Source organism: Micromys minutus, assembly GCF_963924665.1.
Source record: "Micromys minutus genome assembly, chromosome: 9".
Taxonomy (NCBI): Eukaryota; Metazoa; Chordata; class Mammalia; order Rodentia; family Muridae; genus Micromys; species Micromys minutus.
In genome coordinates this window covers 42,940,308-42,963,157 of record NC_137978.1, presented here as the reverse complement: position 1 = coordinate 42,963,157, position 22,850 = coordinate 42,940,308, and the positions used below count along the sequence as shown (strand labels likewise).

Genomic DNA, 22,850 nt, shown 5'->3' with positions numbered 1-22,850 from the left:
TCAACTGTTGCCTGCTCAGTGTGTCCCCTCTGTAGCAGGGTCACATGCCACCATCCTAGGCCTACTGACTTGTAATCATCTTTGGACTTGATGATCTCCCCAGCTAGTAAGGCAAGCTCCACATGGGGCGGGATGGGGGATTCTCTTCATAGCTCCAGCCATCCTGCGGGACAAGTTAGCAACAGAATGTGGCTGCCAAGGAAGGCTCCAGTCTATTGCTGTGGATACAATTTCACCCTTTGCAGAGTCGCAGCCACGCCCATCCACTCATTTGCATATAGTCCTCTGCTGCTGATGCTCCAGCGCTCTGTCACGTCACAGAAAACTCCTTGCATTAGGGATGGGTCTCTAGAGGCCTAGCATGTGAGAATCCATGGGTTCAATATCCATACAGTGATTAGAGGGAGGCAAGAAAGTTCAAGGTCATCTTTGGCTACATTGTAAGAAAGCTTTGCATTGCTGTGTACTATCTGGACCTTTGCTCATCTGCCTCACAGATGGTGTCACTAAATTAAAGCTGAATCTCTAAGGAGGGAATCACGAAAGGACGAATATGTGCCTTAAACATTTTATTGCCACGTGAACAACATAAGCATCCGTGGAACTGCCGGTCAGCTTTGCATTTGCATTAGCTTCTCCCTGACCATAGGCTTGTACTTTGGGCGTTGGTTGTATCTCATTTGAATCATGCCGGGCACCCAGGCAACAAATGTTTACTAACTGGTACTGTGTACCAAGATAGTGTTCCTGATCTGAGGAAGAGAGCCTTGGGGTGATTGCGCCCTTTGAATACTTAGAGACTCCCCTTTATGGAGTCGTTGGAGAGAATTTGATCGGGTTCCCATCGTGGCCGCTGTGTTTCCTTCTGCACTCGTATCTCATCGTTTATGTGATGTTTAATTTAAATCACATAATTACAATAACAAATATGACTCGCACTGGGAGAGCTGGCAGCAGACCCAGCCGATTCTCAGAAAGTACATGGCTCAGCTGGAGGAAGCCAGAGCTCAGGGGTGGGAGGGCAGGGTGGGAGGCGACTGGCGGGCGGCCACAGGCAGCAGGCAAGAAGCTCGGTTATCGCTGTGGGGGCACCAGAACACTTGTGGGGTGCGGGGAGAGGTTGGAGGGTGTTCGTGTGTGTGTGTGTGTGTGTGTGTGTGTGTGTGTGTGTGTGTGTGTGTGTGTGTGTGTGTAGAGGTTAACCTCAGGTGTCATTCTGTGGGAGGTATTCACCTTGCATTTTGAAAAAGTTTCTCTCATTGGTCTGGTACTAGCCTGGAAGTAGCCAGTGAACCAACTCCAGGAGTCCCCTGGTCTCTGCCTCTCCAGCTCTTGAGTTACATGTAGCTGTCACCAGGCTTGACTGTTTCACTCGGGTTCTGAGGACTGACCTCAGGGTCCCATGTTTGAGCAGCAAGCACTTTACCAACTGAACTCTGCGGCCCTGGGATGCTTGCATTCCATGAACACCAACCGACGGATGATGAACTAAAGCAATTACTTACTTTCATGGGTACCAGTGCTTTCCTAATTATATTCCCTCTGCAGTCAGAAGGGGGAGCGTGAGCAACTGACCTTAGGTTCGATTCCAGAAGTCCTTTGGGGTCCTCTGGCCTGATGCCCACTTTGCATGAACTCCTAGGCTGGTTACTTTTATACACAAGCTAGAGTCGTTCTGCAAGCAGAAACTTCTGCCAGATGAGCCTTTGGGCAAGCCTGTGATGCATTTTCCTGATTGGTGATTGATGTGGGAGGTACCACCCATCGATTCTAAGCACTAGAAGAAAGCAGGCTGAGCAAGCCATGGGGAGCAAATCAGCAGGCAGCACTCCCCCATGGCCTCTGAATCAGCTCATCTCTAGGTACCTACTTTGAGCTCTTTCCCCAACTTCCCTGGACGGCAGGCTTCAAGCTGTAAGATGAAATAAACTCCTTTCTCCAACTTGTTTTAGCTGAGGTTTTTCATTACAGAAATAGAAACCCTAAGACAGTCGTCCCTTGCTTGAATATTTACTGTAATGAAAATTTCATCATCCTTGCAATTCTCCCTGACCAGCTTCCTCTATGTATCCTCGTCCCAGATACTTCCTCTCCTCCTTTGGGGAGGTTGAGGGGAAAATGATCGTCAGCAACAGGAAACCCACTCCTGAACACTTGGTCTGGCTTGCTTCATTTTCCCCTGGGCCTGTTTCTCTCCAGTCTGAAGAAAGCCACTGTCTTTTTCTTGCCTGTCCTTAATACACAACAAAGTATTTACTACAAGGGACAGACTCACAGAGGAAGAGGAGGCTATGAGGTGTGTGTGTGTGTGTGTGTGTGTGTGTGTGTGTGTGTGTGTATGATGAACACTGCTGATGAATGCAGAGGGTATGTTTGTTGTGTAGCATCAGGAGCAGGTGACCTGCAGGATGGTATGGAGGTCTTCAGGGTACCACACTGCGTGCACCCTGGTTGTAAGAGTGCTGCCTGTTCGTGCCAGGAAGACACGGGTCACCACATTGCTCTTGGCTTGGCTGTTTCTCCCCATTTACTCAGCAGCTGCTGGAATACCATCCCAGGGGACTCCCCAGATGCAGGCACCCCCAGGACACCAGCAGCGGAGTCTTTATCACTATGGGCAAATGTTTCTATTTTCCCAGAAGCGGCTCTATAAACTCCACAAATGAGCAGAACTTCGAAGTTTGGCTGATTGTTAGCTCCAGGGAGCCCCCCAGCCACACCAGGCAAATGTTTTTCCTTCAGATTCGTGGCTCCCTGGAGGATGTGTCTCAACCTGGAGCTCTGAGGAACAGGGCTTCAGGGCTGAGTCTATGGCTGGAATAGCTTTGATCTTGGCATCTGGGCCTTGCTTCTTGAGTGACAGCACGCTACAGTTTTATGGGGGCTCGAGGTGGCTGTGGCCATGCATCCCAGACTCACGGCTGAAGGGCTGGATGCTTCTTGCCTGACATACAGGATGTGTCCTGAGATATTGAAGTGATTTAACAGAGAAGTCATTGGGGGCACTGGGCCAGGGCCTTGGGGATAGGTCCTCAGAAATGTTTTAGGTATGGTGTCCACCCCTGTCCCCTTCTGTCTCAAATCTAAGTCACAGGGTTCAACTCTTCCCTAAGCACTAAAATCTGTCAAAGGCCAGTCTGTAGCTCCCCAAAAGAATGACCGTATAGATGCATTACATGACCATTCCTAACAGCCAACTGGAGCAGAGTGGTCATGTGAACTAAGCTAGGCTAATCAGAAGATGGGTCTCTATCAGGAAGGCAGGGTCCTGGGGCCCTGGTTAGAGGCTGTTTGGTGGAGAAGAATGGGTGCTCACTTCAATAAAGGGGAAGGAGTCCCCCGTCTCCAGCCTAGTTCTGTAGGGAATAGATGGGATAGGGAAAGTGTCCCAATACATCTTTTCCTACTCTGACCCTGTTCCAGGCTGCCCGAGGCAGCATCTCAGAAAAAAACACACTATTAGCTTCAGGGCTCTCAGGATCCCTGTTCCTTCAGGGTTCTGTTTCCATCCGGGTCTCTATGGCACCAGGTTAGATCTGAGATTCAGTGAGGTGGCCCTGATGCTCTGTAACTTTCAGGTGTCTCCTACTGGCATGACCCAGGGCTGGGAAGCAGTTTTATTTTTAAGAGAGCAGGTTTTAAGGGCTTAGTGACCATGCCAGCCTTACAGGGCATCAGCATTTCTCCCTACCAATTTTCTTCTCCGGCACCAATGGCACAGGCTGATCCTGTGCAGATGGAACAGATATAAGGTTCAAGGTGGTGCCAGAGCCTGGGACCCGCCAACACTGACTTGGATCCAGGCTCCGCTTTTTGCTAGGTGGACATGTAATATCACAAGACTAGAAGAGACCTAATGGACAGCCTCAGACATCTTGTATGTGTAGGGGGGAAGGGTAGGAATAGAGGAGATACTGGGATGCCTTTCCAACCCCATCTGCTCCCGCACAGAGCTAGAGTGGGGGATCCCTCCTCTTCACCTAAGAGAGCACCTACTCTTTTTTTTTTCCACCAAGCAACTTAAATTCCTCACCAATGCCATGGGACCCCTCAGCACAGCTGTGCTCTGTGGACTGTGCATGGGTACTCTGCTAAGAGAGGCCTCACAAGAGGAACATGGATGGCTCCTGAGCAATGTACAAAGAATGTTGCCTCCAGAGGACATGGGGCTCCACAGATTGATAAATCACCCCCCATTAGGCTTCCAAGGTCAATGAGAAAGAAGGCTAGCATCTGCCCTATGCACCGAACAGAGGTAAAGACGCTGCCCACTCCCCCTGCAGCCATTACTACCATCTCAGCCTTGCCTGTCTTCCTCCTGCGCTGGAGGATGGGGGACTCGGGAGATGACTGGGAGAAGGTGGAGACTGAGTCGAGGGTTTAGACCCTTTGTGCACTTGAAGGCCAGCAAAGGTTCCTGCAGTGTCGTGGAGCTGTGTTCTGTTCTCGCCTCTATGCTGACCCCGTGACCTTGTGGCAGTGGCTTTATTCTCTGCATCCACAGTTGCATGCCACAAGGAATGGGGATGCTGCTCAATGATGACAGTTAGGCAGAGCCAGCTGCCAAGAGGTCTCAAGGTACAGCAATGACCTCCCTGGCAGAGGCCACATCTCTGTTCAGCCAAGGAGACTTCAGAGGTAAGGGACCATCAGAGAGGAAGCAGTGTGGAATAGAAACTGCACACAGGGGCCCCTTAAGAAGTCTGTCTGGTGACTTGGATGTGCATCTTTTAAATTCCCAGCTGCCTCACTCGGGGTAAGCGATGTTTCATCACTGGGGCTGAGACAGATGAGACTGTGCACGCGGGCACCTTCAGGACCCAGGCACAAATATGGAGGCTGCAAGGGCCATGGTGTGTGAGGCTTGCACAATCTCTAACAAACCAGAGTGGGACTATCAACATGGTAGGGCTGCAATAGATGGAGAAGGGAGGAACTGAAAGGGAGAAGAGGGTTCCTGTTTGCTCTTAGCCCGTCTCATCACACCCGTGTCTGTACCATGTATCCCATCCCTTCACACCCATGTCTGTGCCATGTACTTTCATGCCTTCACACCTCTGTACACTCTGTACTGGTGACTTCTTGTGAAAGAAATCCAGATCAGTCTAGAATGGAGAAGCAACCAGTAGCTGTTGTAATTAAACCACAAAAGCAGGGCTGCAGATGGCTCAGGGATGTCCAGAGCTAGAAGCTCAGATGCCATCAGCCTGGCTCTGCAGGGCTGTGTGCTGGCCAACCGCAAGTGGCAGCAGCCAGAGTCTGAATCACGGCCACTCAGCAGCTCCCGACCCAGCCCTTCCCCTTCATCACCAGAAAGAACACAGAGATAGCGTTTTTTCTCATGGCAAACAGAAAAATCCACAGAGGGTCTCCGATCGTTTGTCTAGGCCTTGGGCCCATGCTTTAGGACAAGGGAATGGTTTCCAGTGGAACGGTTCTCCAAAAGAATGTGTTAAAAGGGAGGGGTGCCAGGGATGGTCATCATGGTTGGAAGGATGACGGGACTGGATGAAATAAGGCCATTTTCTATCCCTTGTGGCTTGAATGGCTTTGTTATGGCCTCTGAAGGATCCCCCTCCCCCCACACACCTCCAGCACTGTCTGGTCTAGTTCTAGATGTTTCTCCAGAGGTGACCAGGCTTGTTTTGACCCTCAGTATCATGTTTCCATTCTTGTACCAGCTTATTTCCACTTCCTGTCTACTTATTCAACAGAACATGGTGCTAGATGCTCCTCCCCCAGGTTCTGGAAGGTTGGTGTGGTACTTAAAGAACGTGCATTAAAACTTAAGAGATCAGTATTGCTACAGTACTGTCTGCTGAATGGAAGGCTTAGTCCAGATGTTCCCAGCTATCTCCTAACGCCCTCCTTTTTTGGTTCCAACATCTAACCCAGCATCTGTCTTCCTGTTGAGTGACCACATCAGTCGCATCCAAGGCATATTCATTTCTGTTTTCCTAAGATTTGAGGATCAAAGAGCATCAATCTTAAGTCCGGACTCGGTCCATGGCTGGGTCTAATGTTTTCTTGAGATTGGATGCGGGATGTGAGAGTGGAGGGAGGCCATCACTGATGGGCATTGCTCTTATTGCTGCATCAAGGAAGGGGCCTGTGTGCTGTCAGTGAGACCCATTACTGCTGCTGACCACCTGCACAGCTTGGTTGATGTGATGCCTGCCAGCTTCCTCTGCTGTACAGTCAGTTGTCCTCTTCCTGACCCTGCATCCAGCCTAAGCTACAGTAGAGAGTGTGTGACAACTGTGTGTCCTATTGTATCAGTCTATAAGTGCAGGTTTCACACAATGCCTTTTATAGTCTTAGGTTTGTGTTCATGTGTGTGGGTGCATGTGTGTGCACATGAACATGGGGGGCAGAGGTCAACGTCCACAGGTGCTTCTCCTGTCTGACTTGTCTTTTGCTGATTCAGGTAGGTCGGGTGACCAGGAGGCACCAGGGAGCCTCCTTGCCTTCGAGTCCCCAGTGCCAGTTTTTAATCGACTTGTTTCACCTTAAAATTTTTTATTTATTTATTTAATATTTATTTCATGTATATGAGCACACTGTCACTGTCCTCAGATACACCAGAAGAGGGCATCAGATCCCATTGCAGATGGCTTTGAGCCACCATGTGGTTGCTGGGAATTGAACTCAGGACCTCTGGAAGAGCAGTCAGTGCTCTTAACCACTGAGCCATCTCTCCAGCCCTTTGTTTCGCTTCCTAATGTGGGTTCTGGGAGCCAAGCTGGGCTCCTCATGCTTGCATGGCACATGCTTTGCCAATGAAGCCATTGCCTCAGTTCCATCACTGCCTTTTCACGGCATGACTCTGAGAGCAAGACTTGACCGGAAGTCACCCTCTGACAAGCAAAGCCATCTCTGGAGCTCCCATCTATCTAGCCCTGGGAGCCATTCTTCCCCCTCCCCTCTGCACATTACCAAGGAAAGCATCCCTCACAGTTCCCATGTGCACTTGCATAGATGGTGTTCTTCAGATCAGCCAGGAGCATTAGTGAGTCTTGAGATCAGCCTGTGGGGTTTCTAACCATCAAAATAAAACACGACAGAAAACATTAGCATGTCTCACACGTACTTGGTACAGTTTAGTACTTGATACCATGACCTCTTTCTAATAATGATAAGGGAAACAGCACCCTCATGGGGTTGCAACAAGGATTATATGGATTGATTATGCTCAAAGACTGAGGCTGATTCATATTACATATGTGCACATATGTTAATGAGCTATGACACAAAGTGTATTTTTTATTGTAGACTGCAATCAAGAGATCTAAACAAAAACGGAAATCATAGCCAGACTGAGGTAGATTTTAAATGCCCAGCCTATAAACTGTGCAAATAAAGCTTTATTGGCACAGACACATTCATTTATTTATGGATTGTCTGTGGTTACTTTTGAACCAGAAAGACAGAACTGAGTATTTGCAAAATGAAGTCCTGCCATCCCTGAAGTCTGAGGTCTTTACTGTCTGGCTACTAGACCAATGTCCTTACCTAGAGGACATCTTATAATTCAGGACAGTAGATGGAAGAGGCTGGGTCCTTCCTCTTGGCAGGCACTGCTCCTGAATGTGCTTCTGGGTCTCTGGAGACAATGGGAATCTGGATCTCTAGAATTTTATTCAATACCCTTCTGCTTATGGTTGATGTCTATATAGTGAAATATTATTGACATGGTACTTTGGTCAAGGTCTCAGCAGAATAATCTGAGAAGTGTTTAATAAACAGACTATTCAAAAAGTTGAGGGGCAGGTTCAGGAAAGTATGTAAGGAATGTGCTGGGATGTAAGAAAGATTTGGGGCAGAGAAAACAGATCTGTCTCCTAGACAGGAGAAGTGGTTTGTGAACCTAGGAGGAGAGCTGCTTAGAGAGGACACCTTACCATGGGAAGAGACCTCTAGTCTAGAGAGGTGACAACTCCAAGTGACCTTCTGAGGGTGTGGAGTCAGGATACACTTCCTTCAATCTCTGATCTCTTGAGGCTCCTCAGTAGCCACATGGAATTGTCTTTGGTTATTGTCTGAGTAGAGTAGCCAGGGAAGGGCAAGAAGTGGATCTTTAACAGCACACAGCTGTTGATTTCAGAAGCAGGTAATCCAAGTCAGCTCTCATAGCCAAAGAATTTCCTATCACCCCTGCAAGTTTGTAGTCTGGCCTACACAACAACAGACTCCTATAGCTTTTATTTGTTTATTTATTTTGCCTGGCATGGTACCCTATATATAGGTCACTTAGAACAGTATCTCTTGCTAGTGTAAACACATTTTTCTGGGAAATCTTAGACTCACAGGGAGGCAAGGTATGGCTGAGATGTCTTTTCTTACCACAAGTCAAAAGTTGAAGCCAGTCTTGGAGGTCTGAGAGTAGGGCTTCCTTGTAGGTCTCTACTGTGAGACCATGTGTATATATGTATGTGTGTGTGTATATACACATCATATACATACACATACACATATACATCTTCTAAGCCCTCCCCCAGAACCCTAGAAAACAGTTCACACAGGCTAAAAACCAAAAATGTCACCTCTAACCCTCCCCCAAAGTACCGTGACTCCAATCAATCCATTGACACCCAAGATCTATGGCTCCTGCCTGTTGGTGGCTACTCAACTTTGAACTCAGTCCTTATGTCAACAAGAACATGTTTTCTTGCTTGATGCGTGTGGCACTACTGTCCCCCACTGGACTTTTTAGTAAGGCCACTTACACAGACAGGTCTTTCGGACTTCACTGCACTCTCCCCAGTTGGATGACGAGTGGGGTATCAACTTTTACCCCAAAGAAGCCAATTAGCTTAACTGTTGGAGTGCTTTGTAAACCAACCCTAAAAAATGGGGACTCTCTCATGGATGAGGAGGGGCCGCAGGATGAGCTAAGAATTCCTATTTTCAAGAATTCCTATGTAATTAATAAACTCTCAGGTTCTCCCCCCTCTTTCCCCTCCGATTTCTTCTGAGAAACGACAAATTCAGACTCCGAGCCGAAGTGCTGGGGTTTTAAATTAGACGACTTCGTCCTGACAGGAACCGAGTCCCATCTGTCATAGCTGATTATTTTTAGAGTTACTACTAAACCCTTTGTGCAGCAGGCATTGCCACTGCTCAAGGCAAACAGAAAGCCTTCACATATTATCATGACAGCTCTGGAGACATCCCCCCTCCTTACCTTCATTATTTCCTGTGTGGAGGATGAGGAGGCGGCATCCTGACAATCAAATGGACAAAGGCAGCCCTTGTTATGACCCACCAGGGGCCAGGGATATAAAGACCCCAGAGGCTGAGCAAAGCCCACAGCCTCCAGGAAGCCAAAGGGAAAGAATCCTCTGGGCCAGTAGCAATGCTAATAAGGTTCAGATAAACCATCTTTATCCTTAGAGGAAGAAAAAAAAAAAAAAAAAAAAAAAAAAAAAAAAAAAAGGTCCCAGGAGAAACCAACCACTAAATGGACCTATCTTCCAATGACTGAGCTTGGCTGGCATTGGTCAGCTCAGGGATGACATCACAGTTCCCCTTTTTGACCCAACAAAGCCCACCAGCACTGAAAAGGCTGCGCCCTGGCTGAGGCTCACACACAGAGAAAATTTCACCATAAGTAAGGAACCTTCTAGATTGCTCCTGGGGTGTTGAGACAGAAATCTCTGCTATCCAACTCAGCAGGATCCAGCAAAGGAAATCATGGTTGTATAAAGATGGGGAAAAAAGTTCAGCTAAGGCCCAAGGTGAATGTCTCTTCTTACATCCACTTTATGATAAATTTGAGAAAAAAATTCAAGGAGCAACAGCCAAACGCCTACCTTGGCTTCAAAGAATTCTCTAGAAAGTGTTCAGAAAAATGGAGATCCATTTCGAAACATGAAAAAGCAAAGTACGAAGCTCTAGCCAAACGAGACAAAGCCCGGTACCAAAAAGAAATGAAGAATTACATGGGCAAGAGAAGAAGGAGAAGAAAAAGAGACCCAAAGGCACCACGGAAGCCCCCATCCTCCTTCCTGCTCTTCTCCCTGGACCACTCTGCCAAGCTGAAGCAAGAGAACCCCAACTGGTCAGTGATACAAGTGGCCAAGGCTGCCGGGAAGATGTGGTCCAAGACTTCCGATGAGGACAAAAAGACCTATGAGCAGAAGGCTGCGCTTATGTGGGCAAAGTACCTTGAGGAACGGGAGGCATACCAAAATCAATGTCATGGCAGGAAGAGGAACATCCAGGAATTGGATGAGACCAGTTTGAAACAATAAAATGTCATTCAACTGGCTTTCTGGTCCTGGTGTTCTGTATGGTTAGAGTGCCCTTGGGTGCTATGTTATGAAAGTGAGTGGTTTGATTGAGGTCCAGCCTTGGGAAGGCTGGCTTTCTGAGAGGCAGCTTTAAGGGAGGGAACTGGCTGCAGGACCCAAATGCTTGGGTTGACCTAGGTGGTCAAGCACATGTGCAAAGTCATTTGGGCATGGGGAGCCACACAGCTACTTTGGTGACCAAAGTATAGTGATTGGCTCGGAGATTTATTAATAAAATTCTTAGCTTTTGCTGTGGCTTGCCATCTCATGGGAATGGGGCCAAACAGAGGGGATTGTGCTGTCTCTTCAGGAAGCCATTTTGACTTTGTTTACAACTCTGGGTTCAGAATCAAGTTCTTTGGGCTCTCACATGCCAGGTCCACAGGACTGGGTCTTTGGGATGCTCCTGCCTGGTGTGAGAGCCCAAGGACAGAGAAGGCTATGACATAAAACAGCAGCAGCAGGAGTGGTGGTGGAGGGAGGGATGAGGCCACCCACAAATTTCTCATGTTGGTGAAATCCTCACTCCCCCCCCCCCATGACTTGCAGTTGGTCCTCCAGCTTGGCTCTGCTTCCCCTTTGCCCTCTCAGGAGACACCCTCTTTTCTGCTTCATTGAAAAGAGAGATCATCAGACTTAAGTGCTCTCCCTTCTCCTAAAAACTGCAACCTGCACTCATCCCCACCCCTGCCTTGTGTCTTCTAGGGAGCCCCAGCCTCCTCCTCGAAAGCAGGGTACAGTACCTCCATTATGCATTATCTTAGTGACTAGATGAGGTGGCAAAGTTCTGAATACTTAATAGGTGGTATCTCTCCAGTTGTACCCTACCTTGCTAGCCAATTTTCCCTAGAAAGTTTCCTTGCAGTAGGATGAAGCAAGAAGTCCAAGGAGCTGGGAGAAACAATGTCTGGCAGCTGAGGGGATGTTAAGCTGACAGTGAAAAGCAGAGGCTCTGCCCTCCAAGCAGAAGGAACCGGAGGCTGTGGCAACCACACAAGTACAATGTAGATCTCTACAGCGGAGCTATCAAGTGACATCTCAACCATGACAGAAACCTAAGTTGTGGTCTTGTGAAGTCTTAAGCCATGCATTCAAGGCTGAGTAATGATAGTTATCACAGGCTAGACCTTAAGATCTTCCTTCCCACCTTACCATTTTTGGCCAAGTCATAACAATGAGCTTCTACAGCCAACAGTTGATTAAACTCTACAGAGGTATTGTGTTAAGATGTGAGACAAAGAATGCCAGCTGGCATACTTCTAGGAGACACTGTTGACAGACTTGTTCATCTCCCTTAGTTCCCAGCCCTTTGTTACTAACTCTTAAAATATAGAGTCAAATAACATCCCCTCTGCCCAGTGCTTAGATACAGACTTTCCTACTTCTTCATTGCTGGCTCCTTGGATAGCAGATGTCTAGTGAACAGTTGCGTGGCACATCCGACTCTGCTCTGGAACCTTGGGCTGTTCCTTTCCAGTTTCTCGTGTCGTTATAAAGTCAAGTCAGTTTTCACAACAGGATGCAGGGCATCCTTAAAAACACAAAGGATTCTTAAAGACAATGGGATGTCTCTATTGGCTTCTAATGACCATAATGGATGACAGTGGAAGAACATAGAAGGAGGGAAAAGAAGAGGGAGCTTACATCTAACATGATGGGTAGGAAAGTGGGCATTCCATGGAGATGCCCTGCCCTTGAGAAGACAGACTGAGCCTCTGGGCCCAGTACCATCTTTCTGACCAGTCTTCTCTGGCACTTCTCTCTACGTACTCATTAATATATCCAGTACTTTAATAAATTTCCTGCATCATACCAGTAACTTCTGGTACTAGGGACATGCCGAGGGAGGAAGAGACAGAAAAGTCAGCCAACAGACTAAAGTCATCGCTAGTGCCAGGTGATGAGATAATGGCAGGTTGGGTAGAGGGCACTAAGTGGGCATGTGCTTATGTGCATGCATGTGTGCTCGCAGGTGTATGTGTGTGTGTGTGTAGGTCACAGGACAACAGTAGGTCTTGGACCCATTCCATCACGTGGGTTCCAAATAAGTTGTCAGGCCCCATGACAAGCACCTTTACCCGTAGAGCCATAAAACCATCCCAGAACCCATGTTTGCAGCATAGTTAAGGATACTGAGTCCTGTGCGAAAATTCATTTGAAGCCATAGCTAAGGTCCTAAGGCTAGAAGAAGTTGTGGTTGTACTGCAGGGACTCGGGACATACCAGAGTGCCTTGTGTAAGATGACGTTTGGGTGTTAGGCTTGGCAAGTTCATAGGAAATATGAGTGCAGCTGGGACCCACAGTTCTGTCAGTGTAGTGGAGATGAGCCATGTGCCTCCATCTATGATGTGTATTATTGATCTTTCTAGAATCTTCAGAGACTATCAAGTGCCAATCTCCCATGATGAGTTCAGGAAGAGGAGGCAAAGCTAGAAGACACAAGGCTAATAGATTCACGTTCTCCTCCAAGAGCAGAGATAATGAGGGGCCTCCACTGGGAATTACTTAGAATGCCCATTGCTAAAAACTCAGCGTGACGACTGTGGGATAGCTCTCTCTGTGATTCATTCTCCCCAGAAAGGGGGCTGGTAAGTATGGGTATCAGAATGTTCTTAGGAATGCTTTATTCAGGGCCTCACATGTGCACGAGTGGCAGGTTGCTCTGTTCCTGACCTTCTGGTCCTTCCCATCCCTGCAGTGAGGTCAGGTCTGCCTGTTGATCAGTTCCTCAGTAATGAAGTGGACCCTCCCCTTGCTTTTCCTTCATCTGCCAATTGATTCTGTGCTGGAGAGGGAAATAAGTATATTTCATTTATTGGGTTTCCCTCAAATCCCAACAGAGAAATAGATCAAGGTTGCAGGGCGATCGATGTGAAAATGTCATTCAACTACACTGGGATCTTTTTGTTGGCTGAGTCATCCACTAAAACCTCAGCTGTTGAGGGGATTAAAACGCTAGTTCTCTGGCCTGGAAGATTCATAGACAGGGTGTGGTCACCAAGGCGAGGTCATAAAGGCTGAGGTGCCCCCATTGTCTTGTCCTGTGACTTCTTGTCACACTTCCATAGATTAGATCTGACCTTCAGGTGAGCTGGGGATAAGTCAGAGCTGTTGTTGTAAATGTGCTGTGGGGGAGAGGACTTCCCTTGGTAATGGTGGGTGGTGGCATTTGGCTTAATCTGCTGGAGAGTAGTTTAGAGAAGGGAAGAGTACCACCTTAAGGAAACAGTTTGCCCCCAAAGACCAGGGGATTCTGAGTTGGGGTGCACTAACAGTGAGCTTCTTGTTAGAGCATGCCCCAACAGCTTTGCTCTTCCCACTCAGGGTTCCTGGTAGAATCCCAGCTGTGCAGATTGGCTGGCTATTCCCCTTTAACAGTGACATGTTTGCCTGGTTGCCTGTCACTTGTGGGAGTCAGACAGGACATAATCAGGTCAGAAACCAGCCTCACTGTCCCTGGGCTTGTAAGATGCTCTTAGTGGCTCCACCTCCTGATATCTCAGCCTATATTTCCCTGCCCATCCAGTATGAGCTGCATCTAGAGATTTCAATGACAATAATAGTACAAAAGTGTTTGCCTATCGTCTGTGCACGTTCACAGGTGTGAAATCTATAAGACAATCTTTCATTTCTTAAGCGCTTAAGACAGGCACAAATGTGAGCGGGTGCGTATATGTGAGTGTGTACACACACACACACACACACATGCATGCACCACACACACACACACACACACACACACACACATACACACATTATATACACATGCACACATGCACACAGGCACCCATGTATGCACATATCACATACACACATTCACACACATAGTCTCTTACTGGCAGAACTTGCCAAGTGTCTACCTGTCTCTGGCCTGAGATTAGATTATTACAAAAGCATGCCTGGCTTTCATTTGGGTTCTGGGGATAAAATGCAGACCTTTGCCTAACTAGCTACCTTCCCAACCATGTTATTTAAAAATAAAAACTGGGCTATAAATCCTATGACTTTAACCTGGTTCCCTTTGCTTGAAGCACACTGACATATGGAAAACTGCCCATGAATGAAGATCCCATGTCAAGCCACAGAGGGCAGATGGCAGTGACTCATAATAGGAGCTGAGGTGCCCAGCCCTAGTCTTCAAGGAACTAAGTCCTACCAAGAATCAAGAGAGAGCCAAGAACTGGACTGTTTCCAGACAAAGAACTGGGCTCTGTAGCCCTAAGGAGCCCCTTTCTGCAGCTTGTGACCCAGCTAGAATACACCCAATCCCAGACACAAAGAGCCTGAGAGGTGTTCCATGTTGTGTGCCACTAAGACTTAAGGCCATTTGTTACCACCTTTAATAAGTCAGTTGATGCAGAGTTTGGCACCAAGTTAGAGAGCCATGACATAAACCTGTAAAATGTGGGACAGATGTGGAACCAGGTATCTGGGGTGAGGAGGGGCTGAGAGTACATTGGAAAGATCGTTAAGACGTGTCTTCAAATGTTCAAATAGAGTGTTGAAAGCAAGACTTGGAGGGTGTTGCCAGCAAGGACAAGAGAAACATGTATTAGAAACTGGACGAGATCCTTTGTAAGGCACAGTTTAATGATTCCATTGTCTGTAGTTTTGTGGCAAAGGTTTAGATGGAATTTCTTGTTCCATTTTTGAGAGGAAAATCCCTGGGGTGGGATAAAGAAGAACCAGGATGCTCCTTTTGAAAGTCCTCTCTCCTTTTGGGTAAGAGTGTTGTCTAAGCCTTTGGTTAAGACTTCAGAGGCTCAAAAAGTTCTTGCAGACAGAGATGGCTTTGGCCACAAGGATCCTTTAATTCAAACAAAAGACACTGTGGGACAGGCCTATGAGAGCTGCTCCTTGGTTGTCTTAGCTGGAGGTCAGGGTAGGCTTAATCCCAATGAGTATGTGGAGGTTGCTATGGTCAGCTCATTAAAAGTGAATCTCATGGTCTTACAGTCCCTACCTACTCCAGGTGTCAATAAATGAGCTCACCCTGGTGGCATTGGACATCTAAGGCTAAGTTCTGCTACATCTTAGGTAGGTCACAAGCAGGTGGGTCACAAGCAGCAGCACAGGTGGTCCCTAGGGCTAGACTTCAGTTTTTTGTTTGGAGACAATCCCAGTGACTGTAAGGGTGATGACAGTGGGAAATACAGGAGATCCTCCCCCCAAGGTTTTGAGAGACATCTTACTAGAGAAAAGGCTGACTGCTGGGACCAAAAGGCGCCAAGAAAGTACAAAATTTAATTTCTTAACAAACTGGTTATTTAATAATTGTGTTGTTAGTCTTATAATCTGTCCCAGGCTGGCCTCAAACTCAGTGATCCTCCTGTCTCAGTCTCTCTACTGCTGAGATTACAGGTACATGATACCACACCTGGCTCAGTACAATATTTATTGAAGGAAGGCAAGCTTAAGAGGAAGAATCTGGAGCTCAGAAGCAGGCGTTCTGAGTGGAAAGCCGTCCCAGGCTTTCAGATGGGATCAGGAAAATGTCCACACTTTGGGGGCTAGATATTAAAACTCTGAACCAGTGACTCCTCTGTGCCTCCTGTTTTCCTTCTATCTGAGTAGGAAAATGTGATGCTGCTGTGAGCCAGTCCCACCGTATGTTATGACATTTGGAGAAGGGTTTTTTTTTTTTTTTTTTTGGTTTCCATTTTGAAAATTGTCAAATCCAAACAGACAGCTTTCTGGAGTCTCTATTTAAGAATGAATGCTATGGCTGCATCCACAGCGGACCAGATTCACATGGGGATGTTATAATGGTCTATGGCTTCGGGCACGAGTGACTGTTTTGCACATGGAAGAGACAGGAATCAGCAGGGGCCACCGGGCAGACTGTGGTCTGCAGCTTCACAAGTGACTCTGAATGACCTGCTCTTGCTCCATCCTTGCTCTGGTGCCATCCTCTTCCCCCGTATGTGGTCCGGACCCAGAGACTCGCTTCTAATGATTCAGATACAGTAAAAGTAGTAGGATGTCACTTCTGATAGCAGGTTATATAGAAAAGACCATGACTTCTGTCATCTTCTCTTTGGCTTGCTCTGATGAGCAGAGCGGCCTGTCAGAACTGCCCTGTGGAAGGGAGATGAGGTGGTCTCCTATCAACAGCAACAGGGAGCAGGGGACAGTCAGCAGACCAGCTTGGGAGCCATCCTTTCCTCAACGGGAGTCTTGCTGAACAGCCTGATCTGACCTTAGTGGACATCGAAAGTTCAAGAATCCTACATAGCCACACCTAGGCAACAGTAGCATTATTCCAAATAATGCTAGGTTTGGGGCTAATGTGCTCTAGGTAGTAGATAACTGATACACCCATTCTGATGTCAGATAATGTATTTCCAGCAAAAAATAAAGTCATTCTAATCCTTCTAGTGCTCAGGACCGTTGTACCTGATACTCTAGCCTTCTGCGTCTGTCTGTTTGTCCATCCATCCATCCATCCATCTATCCATCTAGTGTGAATGCATGCACACACATGTACATGCATAAGTATGCCACAATGCTCATGTGAGGAGGTTGGAGGACAACTTATGAAAGTCAGTTCTCTTTCTATCATGTGGGTCCTGGGGATCCAACTAAGGTTGAAAGGCTCAAGGGGCAAGTGTCCTCTGATGATCCATGTCACTCACCTCAGAATAATCCTTTCCTGTAGGCCAGGGAGCGTTCCCATCTCCCTATGGGTCAGGTATCACTTCCTCCAGGAAGCCCCTCCACTCAGACCTCCAACTCCTCTATGCTTCATAACATCCACAATGGCCACCGTCGGCCATCTCAGTGCATAGTGAGCTATAGCTCCTGTTTGTCTCCCCAGCTTGCAGGTGGGCAATAACCTTGTCTCACTCGCCTAGTGTCACCTGCATGTCACCTACAGTGTTTTCCACAGATTGAAAAGACAACAGTAACAAAATTTGATGTTTCTGCCATGCCCGCTACTGTTTGAAGCACTTTGTTGTAATTATCTTAATAAAAAGACCTAGAGGGGCTGACCATGCAGATGTAAGACTATCCAGCCATTCTTCCCAACTGATTGTCTGCAGCTTTGCCCTAACTGCACATGGCCTTGAGATCTCTGGCAAAAGCTCTATACATAAGTAAGGACAGAGGAGGGGAGAAGGCACCCTCTACACAGCTGTGGGGAAATCATTATCCCTAGTATGTTCTAATCTTTCATGGTGTCTGCTTTAAGGTCACCTATGATTCAGACCATGAGCCCTTACACCCTCTGAGTAAGCCTACTATACTCAAGGGTTCCTCACAGAGGACTTTGGTTTGTCATTGGGAACTTACCAAATAAATAAATAAATAAATTTTAAAAAAGTGGGTGGATGTTGCCTGGTCACCCCCACCCCCACACAGGGTGAAAATTCTCACAACACAGAACAACACAGGGTCTCTCACGGAAGCTGGAGCTTACAAATTTGGCTAGATTGGTTTTCCAGCAAGCTCTATGGATCTCCCTGTCTTTGTCTCCCAACACTGGGGACAGAGCACGCACCAACATGACACCCAGCCTTTGATGTGGGTGCTGGGGACTCTGAGCAAACATCCTCATCCATGTACAGCAAGCACCCCCTATCCCCTGCATTACTTTGGAGGTTTTTAGGAATGAAACTCAAGGCCTTCAGCCATGCCAGGCAAGAATTATAACACCGAACCACACTCCCTATTCTACAGCACTTTAAACATCCCATTTTGCGGAGGAAATATGTAGACACTGGCTATACGCTCATCTTGTGCTTTCTGGTGAATGGGTGAATAATGAGATCTTTGCAGACACCAGAACGCAGCCAGAGGTTCCCCATGTATCAGGACACATATTCTATGCTTGGCTGGTGACACCTGATCCACTCCTTGGGGCCTGTGCAAGAAGAACTTGCCTGGCATTCCCAAGCACACCCCCTGCTCTTTTTGCAGGAACATCTCTGGCTCACATCCTGTTACTATAAGCCACCCGAACTACCTGGTAGCCATGTCAGGACGAACAGAGACTGTCCTGTATTTCTAATGCATTATCTGCAATTAGCAGCAGCAATGAGCATGAGAAAGCTCAGTGGTCCCTGAGCAGCCCTTCCCTGCTATAGATGCAAGTACATTCATGCTGAAGAATCTGGCCAGGTGCCTCTAACCCTCACTGCCCCATCAAAGGGGCAGAAGAATCTCCAGTCACATGGCCTCTTTGTCCCCTGTCTCCTACTCCATTTCACAGCTCACCCACCCCCTTTTCCATCTCTCTCTGCTCCCTAAACACCCCAGGTAGAATGTTCTCCATGGGAGCCCCCAAAGACAGGGCACACCCTGAATGCCCTCTGGAAAAGAGGCTGCTCTCTGCAGGGAGAGGTTGGGATTTGTGATGTGTGAAAGGTGGTCAGCAACAAGAAGTACCTGCAGGAACTTCAGCTGAGAAATGTGTTGTGGGGGGGGGGGGAGCTCCTGACGGATGCCCAGTTCTTCTGTAGTAAACAGACCACTCACAAGCATCATGTGTGATGCTTGGAGGTACCCTCTCTTCTAAGTGCTCTACAGGCATTATCCCATTGCTGAGGGCCTTCAGGAACCCAGTTTCCATTGAACAAAGATGGGCTCACCTCTCATTGGCTGGGGTGGGGGGGTTACATCACAGGAAACTGGTGTAGCTTGGGAAGAAGGTTCTGACTGAGAAGCTGAGCTTTGCCCTGGATCCAATGTGGATGGAAGGAGTATGATTCCGTGGATGGATGTTTCCTGAATTGGATCCAGAGGGTGAGAGACTGAAGCAAGACTAGAGCTGCAACTGGCAGAGGGCAGAGAGAGGCAGAGAGGAGCAGGCATCGCCTTCCCTCAACATGATGGAGGGAGGGGCTGTTAGAACCTTGTTTTTCCCTTCCTTCCTTCCTTCCTTCCTTCCTTCCTTCCTTCCTTCCTTCCTTCCTTCCTTCCTTTGTCCACTTTATGGTCTGATCATAGCCCCACCCTACACATCCCCTTCCTCTCCCCTCCAATAAAGGGGAGGCCCTACTGGGTACCACCCCACCTGGCACATCAAGTCACTGCAGAACCAGGCACATCCTCTCCCACTGAAGTCAGTCCAAGCAGTTCACTTAGGGGAAACAGGATCCACAAGGAACCGCTGAGTCAGGGACAGACTCCCTCATCCCCACTCCAGTTGTTGGGGCAACCCTTAAGAAGGCCAATATGTATTTCTACATATGTGTTGGGGTGGCTAGGTCCAGACCATATATGCTCTTTGCTTGGTGGTTTGGTCTCTGGGAGTCCCTAAGGGTCCAGGTTCGTTGACTCTGTTGGTCTTCCAGTGGACCTCCTCTCCCCTTTGGGGCCTTCAGTCCTTTCCGTGGCTCTTTCCTGAGCTCCCTCCAGTGTTTGGCTATGGGTCTCTGCATCCTTTTCAGTCAGCTTCTGGGTAGAGCCACTCAGAGGACATTTATGTTAGGCTCCTGTCTACAAGTTTAACAGAGTATCATTAGACCCTTATTTTTAATAGTTTGAATTTGTGCCTGAGGTCAGAGGGGATTTAGAAAATCTCCCAGGTTTATCTGAGGGTGGCCTTACCTGAACAACACTAGGGATGGGGGGGGAACAACAGAACATTCCTCAAGGCCCACTTTTAAGCACCTGGGGGCTCCAGCCCCACAAGGCCTGCTGGGGCTGGGCCACTGCTGACAGCCAGATTCAGTCACTCATTCTCAGTGTCACGTGACAGCTTCAACAAAGACACAGAAGCAGAGCCACATGAGCCAGACTGACCACCCTGTCAGGACAGAAGGTGCTGTGGGAATTCCAGAGACGATGCTAGTCCAGTGCTACCAAGAGCCAGCAGTGGACTAGTGAGGGTGGGCTCATTACAAAAGATAGAGTTGGCCAGGAAGGGAAGCAGTCCATGGGGAGATGAGAAAGAATGTGGGCTCTGGAGCCAATCTCTCCATCACAGGAACTGTCCCTGACACTGACCAGCAATGTGATCCTGAGTAATTTACTGAGTATGATAGATTTGGTTTTCTCTCCTGCTTAATGGGATCCCAGACTCTGCTTCCGGGTTGTATCTTGAGATAAGAATGAGGTGTGGGATAAGGTACCTGAGGAGTTCCTGGGAAACAGACTCCATTTTGAGCACCTACTGTATGCCACATATGGTTTTAGTTACCTTGTACACACTGATACACATGACTCACACAACAGTCTCATGCGACAGAGGCTGTGAAGATGGAAGTGCAAAGAGGGTAAATCGCTTGCCTGAGGTCACACAGCTAAAAAGTGGAGGAACTCAGATTTTTTTTTTTTTTTTTTTTTTTTTTTGAGTCTGACCCCTTCTCTCCACTGCCTCTTGTGGTAGCCATTAGACTCTCTCCCACAGCAACACCAAATCAAAAGCTTGCAGACTCGAGGCCATGTTTTTGATGGTGATTTAATGCCCTAGCACTCCCCAGACCCCAGACTTTCACCGGTAGCTGAGCTAAGCTGCTTGCTGGACTCTGGGTCAGAGAGCATTCAATTCCTCGCAGAAGGTCAAAGCATTCTTGGTGTGACAGTACAGTCAATGGATCAAATAAAACATGGTATTGCCCTGTTGGGATAGCCACACCTTTCGTGAGTATTAAAGTCGGAGAAAGCACTGGAAGGTGAGTAAAGGCTAACGTGGGAGGGGTTGGCCAAATGCTCTGGCCAGAGTGCTGCCTGGACAGAAGGCGAATGGCCGCTGGAGGAAATGGTCAGACTGGCAGGTTTCTCTAACAGCAGGGAGCTGTCCAGAGTGCTGGAGCTCACGCCCCAAGGCTGACTCAGCATTCCCAAATCCTTGGGCTGGGTTAATGGACTGTCTCGAGTGCTAGGTGGATTGAAGGTGAAGGTCCCCTGTGCCCAGTGACTCCAGGAACTGAGGTCTCCCTTGACAGACTCCTCCAGTCCTCTACACAGCCCTGTGGGGGAGATGGGGATCTAATGCTCACAACAGAGCTCTCTACTCCAGGCTCATCCCCCATCAACCTCTTTTAGGCTCATCTGCTCTTAATTATACCTCTAAATCTCAGGGTATTACCATTCTGAGGACTGGGGGGGGGTGGACTCAGGTACTTAGAGGATTCAGAATAATCACAAGGGTTTCTCTTCTTCAGACCTTCAAAGCCATACAGATGACACGAATCGATATGAGGACACCCGGAGATGGCTCTCAAGGTCTCTTCACAGAGCACTAGGTTGTTATTCTGCATTATTTTGTTTAGTTCAAGGAGGCTGGTGCAAAGAGCAGTTTTCTCTACCACCTCCCAAGGGAGCCCAAAGGGAAATCAGAGTTTAGGCTGATGAGGAAGCTCTGCTAAGGGTGGCTGGCCTGGTCTAAGCCCTTCCTGGGGACTTGTCTCCTCCTAACAAGCCATCACTGAGGAGATGGATTCCTGCAGCTCCACTTGCACCTGCTGAGCATGACTCTTCCTCTCGTGAGCTGATTGGACAGCACATGGACATCACCTGTGGAGAGGAGCCACTCAGATTCTCTATCTTGGTGATTTGAATAAAAGATTGCGAAATGGATCAGTTAACACAGTCCCCAGAGCTAGAAAGTCTGGCAGACCCAGGGCTGAAGTGGCCTTTTGGGATGTATGCCAGAGGTGGGGGTGGATGGGGGAGGGGCACACCTGGGTAGCATATAAAGCACTTCCTGTCCCACATAATTGTTTGACCTCTCCCCATCCCTCTAAAGCCTGGGAGTCCTCCTGTCCCATGAGGTCAGTGTCACCTGAAGGTGAGCACTTGTGTAAATAGAAGTCCTGATGTGTCTGAGATAAACAGAATTCCTGCTTTATTTTCTCAGACACATCAGGACTTCTTCTGAGCTTTATCAGATGGAGGCAGCACACCCTGTGTGCTTCTACGCGAGACAGAAGCATCCCTGCTTTCTAGCTAATGAGGAAAGATGGCTGAGCATGAGGTGGGAAACCTGCATGTGGTGGGGGAAGGAATCTCCCCACTCTCACTCCCTGTTGACTTGAATCAGATGCCAACATGGGCCTCCCCAGAGCCTCCAGCCTGTTGGGCAAGGTTGTCTGTGACCTCCTCAGCTTGACAGAAGGACAGACCAAAGGCCCTGCAGAGAAGCCATTGTTAGGACACAGCACAGCCACCTGCTTCCCCATTGATCCAACGGTGGGGACTGAAAGCAGCAGACAGAGGCCCGGGGAGCAGTGACATTAGATGTGCTGTCCTCATTGATCTGCCTACCTGCTGTCCAGACTGTGTGGGAAAGACTCGGGAAGGTCATAGCTGCAAAGGCACCCGAGGGGAACCCTGGGACAGCACAGAATCATCACAAATGGGACAAGCCAGCCCAGACAAACACTACCGAGCCGGAGACCTTTCCAACCTCAATCAAGAGACTCCCAATGGCTCCATTGTTTAGGGGACAGCCTTGAGGAGAAAAAGGGACTGGTGATTTAAATCCTGGCAACTAACATGGAAAGGAAAGCAAGGAACATACACAGGAGTGAGACTCTGTAGGAATACCATATGCCCTTGGAATAAAACAAAAAGACTCACTCCTTCTTACCCCCAGAGTAGCAATGGGT

General features: G+C 48.1%; 2 protein-coding genes across 2 annotated transcripts in view; one reads left to right on the top strand and one right to left on the bottom strand.

The window, feature by feature from the left end:
- The window catches only part of CSMD2 (CUB and Sushi multiple domains 2), a gene marked incomplete at both ends in the record, with an annotated part of 547,554 nt that overhangs the window by 271,880 nt on the left and 252,824 nt on the right, over window positions 1–22,850 (bottom strand). The gene's annotated exons all lie outside the window — the stretch shown is intronic.
- HMGB4 (high mobility group box 4) lies at window positions 9,708–10,253 on the top strand (the record flags this gene model as incomplete). The annotated part of the gene is made up of 1 exon (XM_080922105.1): window positions 9,708–10,253. The coding sequence occupies one exon, from the start codon at window positions 9,708–9,710 to the stop codon at window positions 10,251–10,253; it is 546 nt and encodes a 181-aa protein (XP_080778231.1).